Source organism: Octopus bimaculoides, chromosome 13 (assembly GCF_046866305.1).
Source record: "Octopus bimaculoides isolate indiv1 chromosome 13, ASM4686630v1, whole genome shotgun sequence".
NCBI lineage: Eukaryota > Metazoa > Mollusca > Cephalopoda > Octopoda > Octopodidae > Octopus > Octopus bimaculoides.
In genome coordinates, this window is record NC_142940.1 from 62,340,713 (window position 1) to 62,357,913 (window position 17,201).

The 17,201-nt window shown below is 35.4% G+C and overlaps 2 protein-coding genes across 2 annotated transcripts in view; both read right to left on the minus strand.

Moving 5' to 3' along the window:
- The window catches only part of LOC106880861 (organic cation transporter protein), a 6,445-nt gene extending 654 nt beyond the window's left edge, over positions 1–5,791 (minus strand). The window contains exons 1-5 of the mRNA XM_014931009.3: positions 5,788–5,791; positions 5,292–5,463; positions 4,041–4,328; positions 1,194–1,408; positions 296–404 (exon numbers count right to left, since the gene is read on the minus strand). Of these exons, the coding sequence (XP_014786495.3) occupies positions 296–404; positions 1,194–1,408; positions 4,041–4,328; positions 5,292–5,463; positions 5,788–5,791 (788 nt within the window). The remainder of the gene's footprint in view (positions 1–295; positions 405–1,193; positions 1,409–4,040; positions 4,329–5,291; positions 5,464–5,787) is intronic.
- A 2,088-nt stretch (positions 5,792–7,879) lies between these two features.
- Positions 7,880–17,201, minus strand: part of LOC106880859 (organic cation transporter protein) — a 42,913-nt gene continuing 33,591 nt past the window's right edge. The window contains exon 9 of the mRNA XM_089361934.1: positions 7,880–8,198. Coding sequence (XP_089218060.1) covers positions 8,012–8,198 — 187 coding nt within the window. The 3' untranslated portion in view covers positions 7,880–8,011. The remainder of the gene's footprint in view (positions 8,199–17,201) is intronic.

The following is a 17,201-nucleotide window of genomic DNA, read 5'->3' on the forward strand; positions in this document are numbered from 1 at the left end:
GATATACTGCAGGTTTTCAAGAACTTATACAAATAGGAATCATAATAAATAAATAGACGAAAATAAATATTACCAAAATACAAATTAATTGGCATTAATACACACACACACACACACACACACACACACACACACACACACACATATTGAAAGAGAAAGAGAGAGGTGTATGTGCGTGTGTAAGGTTATTTTAAACGCAATTATATTGGACACATTTCAATATCAGAGTTATTCTCGTGCATCACATCGTAATAAGTGCGAAATCCTTTCCGAGACTGTGAAATACTACACCTACCGTGTTACAGTCGGAAACAGTTCTGCTGATGTCAGATAAATGCCGTTAAATGATGCCGTCAAAGCCAGCCTCCCAATAACGGCTAATATCAGAGGAAACCAAAAGTTACCTGAAAAATTGTTTACAGTGAAAATGTGAACATTTAAGTTTTATAAATATGTCACGTTCCTCTACGAGATAAATTATTCAATAACCGCAGGCGAATTAGCTTCAAGACCAGTAGAAGCAATGTCCGTGAAATCTACATTCTCTAGCATAGTTATGAGTAAACTACGGCCCGTGGGACTCTTAGAAAGACTCACCAAAGGAAAAATTTATTTTCAATAGAGCGGTTCACCTGATGATTAGTAATGTCCCATGCGATCTGCTTCTCGAAACAGGTAGCTCTTGTCATTTAAATTCTAAAAGAATAATTAGGTCTTCTCGGTTGTTTGGGGAATCATTTGGCAACCGAACTAATTAATAGCATTTTGTGAAGACATGTTACGGTCTATGATCTTTGGGTTTGAAAAATAGAGTATCATGACATATACGAGTAGTGTATTAATGTGTTTTCAGACATGAAGTTTATAACAAGAAAGTTAATAATGAGCGTTTAAGAGGACATCTACTTTTAATTCTGATAATTTTATGTAATCTTCTTATGAAAGATGAACTCAACTAGCTCCCTCTCCAAAATTTCAGACCTTGGGCCTATAGTATAAAGGGTTATTTATTCTGATAATTTAACATAAATGTTCATGTCACTAAGTGGGTCGTCGATACAGAGTTGCATTCAAAATTAAAAAAAAAAAAACGACGAAACAAAATTATTTTAGCGCATGTCATTCATTTGTATGTTTCACATTTATCTATTTAACAATGAATGGATAATAATATTTGATGTAAAAAATATTACCTGCTGATACAAAGTTTGAAATAATACAGTTAATTCCACCAAATACCATTAAACAACAAAGCGGTTTACGATGCCCAAACCATTTAAAGGTTATACACCCAAGACAGTTCGCTGGAATTCCTATTAGTGCCATTGTGAAGAAGTTCATATAACGATTGCCAGACATATCCACGGAATTTAGTATCATTCCGTAGTAAAGCATACTGTTGACAAACCTGTAACAAAAATAGTAAGACTGAAATATAACTTGGTAAAACGGCATTAACTGATTGCTCAAATTATTCAAGATATGAGCTCAAACGTTAGACAAATACTGAAAGAAGCCCGTCGCATGCACACACACACACACACACACACACACACACACACACACACACACACACACACACACACACATATATATATATATATATACATACATATAATTGCCAACCAAGTGTGGCGTCCTTCACAGAACAATGCTACTGGCGTTTATAGCCCAGAAAGACATATCTTCCAGCCGGCTATTGATCGCTAACTTCAAAAGTTTTTTTAATTCTCTTTGTATTTCTTCGTGTTCCTTCCTGTTAAAGAGCGTAAGCTCGAAACGCAAAAGACGTTCTCACTTTCCCGAGCGTCAAACTAATACACCTGTTTGTTGTTTATACATCTGTATTCGTCTTTTCTTTTTCTGTAAATTTCAACTATATATATATATGTGTTTGTGTGTGTATGTGTGTGTATTATTATAAACTAAATATCTATTTTGTACACATACTATGTTTATTGTATATCTTGCACCTATCTCATAATGCTTTAACTTTAATGCTCCATTATTATATTTATTAATTACAATGTGGATTTGTCTATTCATAACTAAATTATTACAGCTAACTTTTCCATTATTTGTTTAATTCACTTCACCATTTAAACAATATTTGGTCCTGTCTTCACTTATATATATTTAAACAATGATTACGGTTTTTTTCTTATACCTACCATTAAACTAAACAATATCCTCTCTGTTCTTCAAGTATTTTTATTGATTGACTATTTTATTCTTTCCTTCTTTCTTCCTATTTTGTTAGAATATTTTAATATTTTACTTATAAATCCAGTCAGCTCATTATTTAAGTTATTATTAAATATAATATTTTTTACTTCAAACATTGCACACCTCTCTAAGAATATATGGTACACATTTTCTATCTAGCCCAATTTATTTATTTGCTCTGTTAAATTTACTATCAATTTATTATTACTTACTTCCCCCGACATTTTGTTTTTATATTTGGTCATTTCTCAACTTACATATACATAATATAATTACAGTATTTTTACTTACCGCGTAGTAAGCAAAACAATAACTTTTATAATTCCCATCTATCCCCCTCACTCTCTTTAAACGCACGTCTATCTCACGTGCATAATAATTCTCAAGTTTTTTTTATCTATTCACATGAATATTTACATTCACTGTTTCGTAATTTGTGCATGTCTCTAATTTAATTTGTTCCATGTTTTTCGTAAGCTTTTCTCCTCTAAATTGAATTAATTGTACTAGATGAACCAAACCTGTAGTTATTCCCTAACTCACTGTAAATAACAATTATTTAGTTCTGCCTGTTTTCGCTTTGGTATTTCCCTAAATTAAATTATTCTTAGATTTTCTTCAGCCATTCACCTCTTTATGAATACCTACTTCCGATTTTCAGAGCTTTATATTTAACTATTTATATATTTTACTATTTGAGTTCTTATTAATTAATTGTAATTTAACTTCTTGAATTGACCCATATTTAAGCCCTTGTTATCATTTTTATTAGCATATTTTTATTCCCTTTAATTCCTATTTTTGTATCTATTTATTTAAGTTAAATACCATATCTCCTTACCTTAGCAACTTGACATATTTACTTCCGGTATTTCACTATACGAACGCAGCATATCTGAAATCTTTAAATTAAATTTTACCCAATAGCTCTTTAACCTTGCTCAATAATGAATTTTTAAGGGATGAAAGGTAATAACCTATAATTATTTATTCATTATTTTTATTTTTCTCTATTTTCACTCGTTACTCTATTTTGATATTTAATTTTAATTTATTCCTTTTTATTTATAATTTTTATGTACCCTAACATTGAGTAAATGTTCTTATAGGTCTTTGAACTATTTTGATATCTTTAATAAGTAATTTATTGCCTGAATGTCTTCCACCTTAACTATACATTAGCAACTATACATTTTTGAATTAAATTCTACATACTATGTTTCTATTGATTTAATAAGAATAGATATAATAGCACAATATGACAGGTTTACCAATCATATCTACTTGAGCTTTATTATACTTAACACTCCAGATGAATATATTGTTTTACAATTCCATTATACACAGCTTAACTCCCCTTTTAAGGGCTCTGCCATTTGTATACTATGTTCTTAATGTATAAATCTTTTATCAGTTAACAGTTTGCAGCCGTTTACTCAACATGAGGAAATTGAACACCTACTTTGTACACCTTTATTTACCTCTGAAGAGATTCGACTTTCAAATAATTTTAAATTTAATTAATTAATTTTGTGACAGCCAGAATTGAAACGTCTGTAAGGGATGTTTGTCAATTTTTTAATTAATAAATTATAATTCATTAATTACCTCTCTATTCTCTATCTTATTATTATATATACATATAAATACACACATGCACACACACACACACACATATATACATACATACATATACATATATGCATGCATATATATATATATCATCTAAAATATTACCATAAATGTTAATATAGAATAATGTGATAAACATTTACTATTTGCATATCTAACATTGGACACGATAAGATATATACCAATTAAACCAAATATTTATGGAAATCATGGCCCTTCGAGGCCTTTTTAATAAATCCATTGCTGTGTAGATCTTTTGTTGAGTTCTTTGTTCATTTCCAAGATTCGTACTTTCGACTGCTTCGCCTTCGAATTTGAATTTAATTTCTGCTTCCCTTTGAAGTTTCCGAATAAGATTTACTGCATTCTCAGGGTTCTTCCTATTTATTCTTGCTAGCCTCTTAAATGACTTTTCAGCTTCTGTAAATCTCCCTTTATTAAGAAGCCATCTTGGAGATTCAGGATGATACCTGCCAAATAAAATCGTTAACAGACAGTATGATAATGAAGTTTTACAAGTGGAGATTTGAAAGTAAGTAATATTTCTGGTGCAGAAAAAGGACAACGACATATATTGAAGAGACAGCACGTCGCGTAGGTGAGCGAATAAGTGAACACTGGCAGGAGCTTAAGGAGGAGAAAAGCTTGTCAATGTTCTACCAACATGCTCATAGAGAACATGGCGGCTCGGTCAATAAGACAGATGTTGAGATATTATCGACATATAAGAACAATCATGATACTCAAACAGATTACGGAAGCCACACACAAAATAGTATATGGAATGAGACTCATTGCTCGAACCAAGGACTAGAAGGACACCCGACAACTGATGAAGGGTCGTTTTTAATGTTACTTGTTTGTTTTCCACTTGTTTCTCTCGTTCTTTGCGTACCCAACTTCATTTTTTTTTGTATTTCATGTTGTTTACGTTTTATGATGTCCTGTACCCATATACGCGTACCTATATACATATATACGTAGGTATGTACATATATGTATGTATATATGCATATATATTTATATATTATTTATATTATATATATATATATATATATATATATATATATATATATATATATATATATATATATATACACATATATATTTACATACATACATACATACATACATACATATATATATATATATACGTATATATATATATATACATATATATATATATACATATATATATATACATATATATATATATACATACATATATACATATACATACTTATATATACGTATACATACATATATATACATATACATTAATATATATATACACACGCACAAACACACACACAAACACGCACAAACACACACACATACACACACACACACACACACATACGATAAAGTGTGAGTAAATTGACAACTTTAATATCTATTCAGATTATCGTTAAAACCTGCGAAGATATACCTACTTCAAAGCTATAATGAGAACCAGAATATGCGGAATAGTTGCAGCATACAATAAATGCTGCCATTTACGAAGTAGATATGCGACACCAGCGAGAAGTGTTTCTCCGATAGCGAAGAATGTATGCATAGTGAAGTTCAAACTCATTCTGTAATTTTGAGAGACATATTCGATCGCTGTAATAAAAAAAATATCATGTTAATATTTCTTGATAAGATGTGACATATCATATTATACAATATTATATATATTACCAGAAAAAATGCTCTTAATACAGTGGACATACACAACACATACTCCATAGAATTACCACGCTACAGGTGAGTGTGTTAATTAGTAAGACATTACAACAGAATGTCTCCCCCATGACACAACAAAATATGCTTCAACACACAAATTCACATAAAAAATCTTGCAAGCCAAATGCAAAAACGAAATAGAATCTAGCATGTAACTCTTAAAATCAAAACTTTGTGTCTATAGAATTTTAAAATACTTACCCATAGTGTATGCAACTACATACGTGCCAGCATGCCCAAAGCCTTCGAAAAAGTATATAACGACGAAGACAATATAATTTGGTGAATATATTTTGGCAAAACCACTAACGATGCAAAGTATATCTGCGACACAGAACGCTTTAAATCGACCGAATCTGTCAAAAATAAAACCATTTAGTCATGATTATTCAATCTTTGTGAATGTTAATATTCTTTAAATAAATTTCAGTGCCTATTAGAGATTTCATTTCCCACATGTGAAGCTATTGCACTCTGGGATTGTTTTCTTTCTCTCACGCTTGACCGTTTCTCTCACCCCACCTATCTCTCTTTCTCTCTCTCTCTCTTTTTTTCTTATCAAACCTCCACAATACATGGGCACTCCACAGATACGCGTACCCTTAATGTAGTTCTCAGGGAGATCCAGCATGACGCAGAATGTGTCAAAGCTGGCCCTTTGAATTACAGGTACAACTCATTTTTGGTAGCTGAGGGGACTGGAGCAACGCGAACTAAAGAGTCTTGCTCAAGGACACAACGCGCTGCTGAGAATCGAACTCACAACCATACGACAGTGCGCCGAACACCCTAACTGCTAACCCATATGCCTTCATTAACATAATACATATATACGAAGGCTATATCGAAGGTAATGCAAGAATAGATGTCGTCTTTTATTATCAAATGACAAAGGTCATAGCGTAACTCTTCTTCCCGTTCTTTTTCATTGGAGGTAAATAATGGGTTCTGAGCAGAAACGTGATGTCATTGAGTTTTTTGACGAAGGAAGAGGAAGAGCGTAATTTTCCGACAGGTACCGAAGGCCACAGGTTATCTCTGGAGATGACCCCATCGGCCAGGATGACGAAGTTTAAAGAACAAATCATTATTGAAGACAAACAACACAGGGAGAGCATCAACTGCGGCAGCCGACACGAATCGCCGGAGAGGAGACAAATTGATTCGCGCAGAAAAATGCGTTGCAATCCATGAGCGAGCTGCATAACTGGTCAAAATCAATGTTATATTAGTTATAGATATAATTACAGCTATTGGACATCACACTGACCCACAAACTAACTTACAATCTGCTTAAAAGTTCACAAACCAGGTATCTATCATTGTGCAGACGATCACATTGTACACCTGGTTGGAGTTTTCTCAATGTATTTATTACTCGACGACCGTCACAAAATAATTCATGTGTGACTTTATACCATTTCTTTATAGCAACTTTGCAAGAGTTAATTTGTTAGGTATTCATTATTCCTGTTCCTGTACATTAAACGATTTATGCATTTATATGAATCCCATTTTCTTATAAATAGCATTCTTAGAGAAAATAAACATTTTGCACTTACTTGTCTGAAATTATTCCAAATAATAGATTTCCAAGAAGAAAACCTGCAAACATTACAGACACCGCAAGGTTTTTCAGCCATTCATTTTCACAAGCTAAATCAAACTATAGGAAAATAGAAGAATATTTTAAACATAGTTATTGGCTAAGCACAGACATACAGATGTTATAACAGTTATAAATGCTAAACAAACTAAATTATCCCTCACCCCTGGAATTCGAGCAGAAAAAGACTGTACACACACACACACACACACACACACACACACACACACACACACACACACACACGCACACACACACACGCACACACACACACACACACACACATGCACACACACATACATACATATATACATACATACATACATACATACGTACGTACATACACATGTATATATTTATATATATATAGATATATACAATATGTGTGTATATATATATATATATATATATATATAAACAGTTTTGTGGCACGTCGTGTACCTGTACAGGTAATGTCGATTTGATGGAGGGAGAGAGCTTATGTGAACACAAACAATTGATCACTATAATCAGGAAAAAATTATCTACCATATTTATTGAAATTTCTATTATTATAACATTATTACAATACGTATATACCAAGGCACAAAGATTAAAAACACAAAAAACAAGTTCCAACTCCTTACCTCAGAGACAATAGATGACAGATCGTCAGAGTAGAACTTTCGACCATTATTACACGGTTCCTTTGTAGAATTACTGGTGGGAAGGATATAAAACCCTTCTTTAGTATCCAGGTTATACACAGAGCATCTCTCATCTTCAACAGCTGCTTTGTTTAAGAATTCATCTAAGGTGATATTTGGTGGAATCAAAGATTCATTGAAATTTGAAGGATAACAAGCAAACGGAACTCTCTCTCTTATAAACACCATCGTTAAAAGTGAAAGACCATGAAACATTACAAAAATGAAAATAAAAGTATTGAGTGTCCTTTGGAATAAACCATATCCGCCACATGTCTTCAATATTTCCTCCGTAATTTCTGATATTGACGAATCTAAAACTGTAAATCAAACAAAATATATTTCCAGAATTAATTTATGATAAATCATTATTTTTTTAATAAATAAAATGTGCTTCTGAATGATTATAATTCGGTATAACTGGTTTCTGAAACATATGTCGATCATTCTCAAGAGAATGAAACGAAAAGTTTACTCAAATAGATGTCAATGATGTACGTAATACGACTGAGTCGAAGTGGTTTTTCTCGTGGTTTTTCTGTTTCTGAACAGTAGCACCTTCAATGAATTATGACAATATGAAGTAAAACGCGCAATGACATTGAGGATTTAGTGAAAAACATGACAAATTTTCAATAAAGAAGGAAGTTTTTGACATTTATATCATGTAAAAAACATTGTTTCCAATTGGGTGTCATGTACATGGCGTATTATCGTAATGGCAGAAAATTGTTCTACAAGAGTGAGCGCCAGAGTATGCCAGTAAGTGATATTGGCTTCAAATTTTGGCACAAGGCCAGCAACTCAGGAGAGATGGAAATTCGATTACATCGATTCCGAACCTCAACTGGTGCTTATTTTAACTTCTCCTTGGCGGAATTTGAACTCAGAACGTAAAGACGGGCTAAATGTCGCTAAGCAATTTGCCCATCGTGCTAATTATTCTGCCAGCTTTCCCCTTATTTGCCGGTAAGTAATATTAAAGTGGAGATTTTTTATTTGAAGTACTTCATTTAATTCTTTATTTTCACTTCTACATTTCTTCGTATTTTACTATTTTCACTTTTAGTTCAGCAACAAACTCCAGCCGAGAGAGTAATGGCTACTACTAGGAAGATTTATAAGTTGGAGATTATAATAGAGAATTTATTGAAAATAGGTGATATTCATTTCGTGGTGAGAAACTGGAGTTTAGAGTTTTAAAGAAAAGTTTAGGCAGGGATTTAATTTAAAGGGAGAAAGGTGGCGCGAACCATGACAACTTTCGCTTCCTGCTCTTGGAGGGCTTAGAACACAGGGGTAGAGTGGTGGGTATACACGGAGAGGCTTGATCTTCGAGGGTCATTATACCACTGGAGGGGTGGGTGAACATGATGCGTTGGGGTATTTTGTTGAAGATTGATGGAGTGTGGATGCGTGGAAATAGGTCTGACGGGTCCAGGATCCGTATTAAGACAGAAAAGTGTGAGTTTAATTTTACGTCTAGTGTTGGGGATATAAGAGATTTTTTCGCGGAAACCACTGATCTGGAGGGTTTGGTTATAAAGATCTCTACATTTGCTGATAAGTTGGAAATTGTAATAGAGACACCGGTGACTGTTATTGAAAGTAATTTCTGAGTGATTAGATAGGACGTTGATATATATTAGTGATTCATTGGATTTATGGAAAGGGTAATATAGTTTAGCATCTAAGTCGAGAGTAACATCTAAAAAATTGTCAACTTTGATGGTATTTTCAAAAGCGATAGTCAGCTTATAATTTTAAAAAAGTCTATGGATGGTTAAGCTCAACTGACAGTCGAGATAAACCGGTGGCTGTACCGAGCTCCGGGCATGTTGGGAAAGTGTTGATTAATCTGGAAAAGAAGAAGGCTGATCAGGCCCATAACATGGGCGGAGTCGGATGAGACCATGGTTGTTGTTGTTGTTGGCACTCCGTCGGTTGCGACGACGACGAGGGTTTCAGTTGATCCGATCAACGGAACAGCCTGCTCATGAAATTAACGTGCAAGTGGCTGAGCACTCCACAGACACGTGTACCCTTAACGTAGTTCTCGGGGATATTCAGCGTGACATAGTGTGACAAGGCTGACCCTTTGAAACACAGGTACAACAGAAACAGGAAGTAAGAGTGAGAGAAAGTTGTGGTGGAAGAGTACAGCAGGGTTCGCCACCATCCCTTGCCGGAGCCTTTTGGAGCTTTAGGCATTTTCGCTCAATAAACACTCACAACGCCCGGTCTGGGAATCGAAAGCGCGATCCTATGACCGCGAGTCCGCTGCCCTAACCACTGGGCCATTGCGCCTCCGAGACCATGGTAACATCAAATAAATGAACTTTCTTTGATATGAAAATAAAGATGCAATTTCAGAGGTTTGAGCTTTATTAAAACTTTACCTAATAGTCTATGTGTGTGTGTGTGTGTGTGTGTGTGTGTGTGTGTGTGTGTGTGTGTGTGTGTGTGTGTGTGTGTATGTGTATATGTATGTGTGTATGTGTGTGTATGTGTGAGGTGTAAATATGTATACCTCTCCTACCAGGACAGTTTCTTTCCCTGAACGTGAACACTGAGTATCTAGGACATGCGAACTCTACACATAGAAGATCCATGCCCCACCCCTTCATGGACTTCCTCAGCACACAAACATACGAATGAATAAATACTATGATATCATGCAAACAAAATTACCATCCAACACGAGTTTTTCCCAAACGTCAAACACAAGAGAGATAATCACTCAAAAGCTGTCATCCAAAGGTAGTGCCCCTTGAATTCTCGTCTTCTTTATGCTAGTTTTTCTGAGAAATCCCAAAATGTTTTGTGTTGTCATCCAAAATGGAGATGAACACCAGTCCTCCGTGTGATCGCCTTGAAAAATTAAGATATCCAGATATTTTTCTTAACTTGAAGCCAATGGTAGCCTTAATACACAAATAAAGAAATTTTACACATCAATGCGGTGTTGAGCACTCATTCCCATTGTTCAACATTTACATATGTATGTATGTATGTATGTATGTATGTATGTATGTATGTATGTATGTATGTATGTATGTATTTATGTATGTATGTATGTATTATGTATGTATGTGCGCATGTGTGTGAGCATGTGTGTATTTGTGTATGTATACGTATGTACACTATGTGCGTAAACTATATATATGTGTATGTTTATGACCAAATTGGTAAGTAGACTTGTTGGCAGGTACGTTTGTCCTTAACAGGGTTTTATAGAACCATTTCATACTAAAATGACCACGCCAAAAAATTCCATTTCTTTATTCTTGATCAACTTAATTCTCCCCACCCCAATCTCTTTTGTTTTATTCTTTATTCTTTTACTCACATATATATGTGAGTATATATATATATATATATATATATATATATATACGACGAGCTTCTTTCAGTTTCCGTCTACCAAATCCACTCACAAGGCTTTAGTCGGCCCGAGGATATAGTAGAAGACACTTGCCCAAGGTCTCACGCAGTGGAACAGAACCCGCAACCAAGTGGTTGGTAAGCAAGCTACTTACCACACAGCCACTCCTGCGCCTTTATATATATATACTCACATCTTTATGTGTATATGTATGTCTATATATGCGAATGAGTACATGTAAATGTGTGCTTGTGTTTCTCTGCGTATGTATATGTATACGGTTCCATGTTTTTGTGTGTGGGTGCATGTGCGTGCATGCGTATGTGTGTATGTGTACGTCCCTCTATATATGTGTTTTTGTATGGGTATATGTATATGTGTGCATGTGTGTGTGTGTGTGTGTGAATGTGTGTGTGTGTGTGAATGTGTGTGTGCGCGCATTGATAGTGAAAAAGGTTTTTTATTAGACTAAATTTTCTACCTTTTTGTTCACAATTTACTCTTTACATTGTTAGAGAGGAAGAGGAGGTGGAGTGAGAGAGAAGAGGAGGGAATATGAGAGTGAGAGAGAAGAGGAGGGAATATGAGAGTGAGTGAGGGAACAGATAGCCAGCCGATGCATTATGTTGTTACTCATGCAATTAGTGGAAGTGAGAGGTGAAGGGAAAGAGAGAAATGTTAAAGACACGGGGAAGGGAATTGCATGGCTGAAAAGTTTGTTGAAGACATAGAAAGAAAGAAAGAAAGAAAGAAATACAAAGTGTTTAACAGAGGGAAGCTATTCTCTTAATATTTTTCGTTCCGTGGAATTTCCACGGGTCCCACTAGTATATAATACTGTACCAAGGATTTCCTATTTCTTATTCTACTACTACTACTACTACTACTACTACTACTACTACACACACACATGCGTATATATTTATATAGTCTTTAAGTTCGTTTACGGGAATTGTTTCTCAATCTGCATATAAAAACTGGTATCTTATTCCTTTCTACTCTAGGCACAAGACCCGAAATTTTGGGGGAGGAGGCCAGTCGATTAGATCGACACCAGTACGCAACTGGCACTTAATTTATCGACCCCGAAAGGATGAAAGGCAAAGTGGACCTCGGCAGAATTTGAACTCAGAACATAAAGACAGACGAAATGCCGCTAAACATTTCGCCCGGCGTGCTAACGATCTTGCCAGCTCACTACCTTAAAAGTTCGTATCTTATTATGCCGACTACAGCCTTATGATATTAACTGGCAATAACAGTTTTTTCGGGGGGATTGCATCGAACTGTGCCGATATAATGTAGGATAAATATTACTATATATATATGAACACATTCAAACACAGAGAATGTAACGAAATGAACAGAATATATTCAAACCTTTCACTTCCTCAACAGAAGATTCCTTGTTTAATTCTCTTAAATTGGTTGTCTTTGATTCCATGTTACAGCTCGTAGTTATCCTGCTGCTGTGAAACCTTACTGTAGAATTCCACCGAGTGATGTGTTCATCATAGCAGGCAGGAGCACAATATATTTGCATTACAAGGTCTAAAATAATTTTTTAACACTTTCATACGTGCAAAGTACATACCTGCACGCACCTACGTTTCATGGTACATTCCGTTATATCAAATTGCATTTATAAAATGACAATATATTATGCTATATCGTATAATATTGTATATTATTACATTATATTATATTACTTTTTTGTATTAAGCGTAAGTAGCTGTGTTGTTAAGACAACTTGTGCACGTGTAGTTTCTGCTTCAGTCCCACTGCACCACGCTTTTGTCAAGGGCCTTTTACTATAGCCCCGGGTTGACCGGTGGGAATTTGATAGACAGAATCCGAATGGAAGCCCGTCGTATATATATATATATCTACCTTCCCACTCCACCCCATCCAATTCCTTACACCCACCACCCACCCCTACCCACATACTCCACCCTACCCACATACCCCTACCTCTACCCCACACTCCACCCATGCCTTCCCCACTTCCCAACACCCTCACATCACACCACACCAATACCCTTGCATCACACCACGCACACCACACCAATACCCTCGCATCACACCACGCACACACTACAACTGACCAACTACTTTCTTCCTTTCTCCCTTCCCCCATTTTCACACTACATACGTCAAGACCACCAGCAGTCTACCTCCCACACACAGCCCCTCGTTCCCGATCACCGTTTGTTATCTCCCCCTTTCTTAGCTCTCCTGAAATAAGAATTTCTAACTTCCGGTCAGTCATTGTTATGATCGGCCATTATTATGATTGACCGTTGACTGAACACTATTCAATTTTTTTTCTCCGTGTTTTTCTCCTTGTCTCCGTATTCTTTCTGTTGAAGAGCGTAGCTCGAAACGTCAAAGACTTTCCGTATTCCCGAGCGTCATACTAATATATACTTTTGTTATTTACACCACCTGTCCTCGTCTGTTGTTATTTTTTGTATATTCTCCCATATATATATATATATATATATATATATATATATATATATATATATATATATATATATACATACATATATATATATATATACATATCTATGTATGTATGTATATATGAGTTATAAGTGTGTCTGTCTGTATGTTTCCCCTCCCACCCTCTCACACACCACTCAACCACTGTATTTAGCTTGTTTGTATCTCCGTAACTTAGCAGGTTGGTCTAACAGACCTATACAATAAGTACCAGACTTTGAAATAAGTACGGGGGAATGCGAAGTTTTATTCGCCATTTGAACTCAGAACGTAATGATGGACGAAATGGCGCAAAGCATTTTGGCAGACGTCCTAAAAATTCTGCCAGCTCGCTGCCTTATTGAAGATTAATATCATCAGCTCTGGAAGAATGAATAGCAACATTGACTTGAGCGTGAAACGAACTCAGAACATAAGTACTAATCATGTGTTTTGTAATTCTCCGCCTATTCTAATATTGATTTCAAATTTTGGCACAAGGCCATGAATTTCAGCGCAAAAAGTAAGGTGATTACATCGACCCCGACACTCGACTGGTGTTTATTTTATCGACTCCGAAACAATAGAAGGCAGAGCCGACCTCGGCGGAACTTGAACTCAGAACAAAGACAGACGAAATGCCCCTAAGCATTTTGCCCGGCGCGCTAACGATTCAGCCAGCTCGCCGCCTTCCCTATTCTAATATTAACAGTATCAAGAGCACTGAGAGAGCGCAAACCTCCGCCAAGGCAACACCAGTGTCCTCTCAACGATTAGCCAGAGATGATTTTTAAAATGAGAATATCTGAAATAAACCTGACTGCTCTCACAAACGAGAATACTAAAAAAAGAACCCGACCGCTCTCAAAAATTAAGTAAAAAAGAAAATAAAGAGAAAAACAGGAAAAATAATCCAGAATCCTTGTCCGGTACCGGATCAATCCTCAAATCTAATCAGTTCGTGCCAGTCACGAAGCCAAACATCCCTGAAAGTTTCATCCGAATCCATCCAGCAATTCTTGAGATATCTTGTCCACGGACAAACCATCAAGCAAACAAACAAATACGACTGAAAACAATACCTCGGCCTTCGCGAAGACGGAGGTGATGATGATTTTTGTGTGTATGTGTTAGCGTGTATTAGTGTATGTGAGTGTGTAGGCCTGTGCGAGTTTGTGAGAAAAGTTCAGAGCCAAGACACAATGTACAGATACTGGTTTTAAATCTTGGTATACGACCAGTAGTTTCGGGACGGGGGGAGAAATTGATGACATCGACCCCATTGCTCGACTGGTACTTATTTTATCGGTCCCTAAAAGATGAAAGGAAAGGTCGACGTCAGCGGAATTCGAACACAAGACGAGAAATGGATCAGTCTGGTTACGGAGAAGCGATGAGCAATTTTCATATCTGCGCATTTTCTGATTTTCATTCAAATCGTGTGGTACGCATTTGTCGAGCTTTTTTGATTTTCCGATCGCATGCAAATGGTTGCAGGCAATTTTCTGGCTAACTTGAAGTTCTTTTCCCATTTCTCGAGTGGTTTTACGTTGCATTTTCTCAATGACAATCTTTATTTAACCTTCATCGATGACAGATTGGCGTCCACTAGGCTCACAATCTTCAAGGCTCAGGTCTCCACTGCGAAATCGTTTAAACCATTTTTAAGCTGACCACTCTCTGGTCATTTCCTCATCAAATATTTCGTTGATATCGCGAGCAGTTTTAGCTGATTTACCTCCTTTTCTGAAGTTGAATAGCTAAATTGCTCGAATATCACGCTTTCACAGTTCCATTTCAGACGATTGCAACAAGAGAAAAAAATATCAATGTTAATCTATTGATGCATTTGAGCAAGTCTATGTCTGTATTAGCAGACAATTGTAAAAAGATGTTTAAAAAATTAAAAACTCAGCAAAACTCCGGTACAAATTCTTCAAAATGTTGCTTACTTTTTACTCAACCTGGCATATATATATATATATATATTAGTGAAAATTAAAGTATAAGCATGGTTTCCTTTGCCGCGATAGTAAGTTTCTACTGAAGATGAAATTTTTCTGTTTCGTGGATGGCGTGACATTTTCTCGTGCCAACCTTGTCAGTTAGACCGCAAACGCAGGAATGATGAATCCAACGCTAAAAAGCGGAAAATGGTTTCGCCCAAATTTTGCGCCGGTCATTGTTGTGAACTCCTGCGTCCTTGGTCTTTAGAATGCCTCTCTTTGGCAAATTTGTTTGATGGAGCCGTGCTCAAGGATGGAACACTATGATGTCGATGGTTGATTCAGCATATATTACTGGCTGTTTATCTTGGTTACACTATTGGTGTCCTATATACATAGAACAGTTAAGCCCAAGTATGCAGCAGAAAATGTATACTTTGCGTGTGGGGTATTTTTTCAGTCTATTGCGAGACTGTATGTAGGTGAATGTGAGGGGCTATGCATGTGCATGCAGTCGTATTTATGTATATGTACATATGTGTGTGTGTATCCTACATATATATATATATATATATATAGACAAATACATATATAAATACATACACACACACAGATATATATATATTTCGTGTAACTGTGTATGTATCCCAAGATGCACACACACACACACACATATATACATACAAACATATATATATATATGTGTGTGTGTGTGTGTGTGTGTGTGTGTGTGTGTACCCATATATGTGTAGGTGGGTATATGAACAGGAGTCAAGGTTAGCTACTGAAAGACTGGCATATTCAACGACTTGACAGTTCTATGAGAGGTACCCAATAGTGTGTATATATATATATATATATATATATATATATATATATATACACTTTATTAAAAAGCAGCAAAAATATAAAAATAGCACGAAAACTGTTACTCAGAGTTTCACGTTCCCGTTCGTCAAACTGTTTTGTTTAGAATGCCGACGAACTGGAACCCGAAACTCCGAGTAACAGTTTTTGTGATATTTTTGCTGCTTTTTAATAAAACACATTACTCTACCTCTGGTATTCGAGTACTATTTTTTCCATCTTGTTTCGCATTTATGTGATTACTGTAGTGTGTGTATCTATATATATATGCATATATATATTTGTATGTATGTATGTATGTATGTATGTATGTATGCATGCATGTATCATAAGTTTATATATATATATATATATATATATATATATATATATATATATATATATATATATATATATATGTATATATGTTATTTCGTTGCCACTTATCATCGGAAACAATATACTGGCGTATTTATGCATATTATAATTCCAACAAACTAATTAAATTTCATGGTAAGCAGAAGATACGTGACTTGGCTTAATTTAAGTCTGTTATCAGTTACACCAGATTATTGAGACTGAAGGCTTAACTCTGTCTGAAGGACGTCGCATGGACTATTCATGAGTGCATCTACACTCATTTACATGCATACATGTATGAA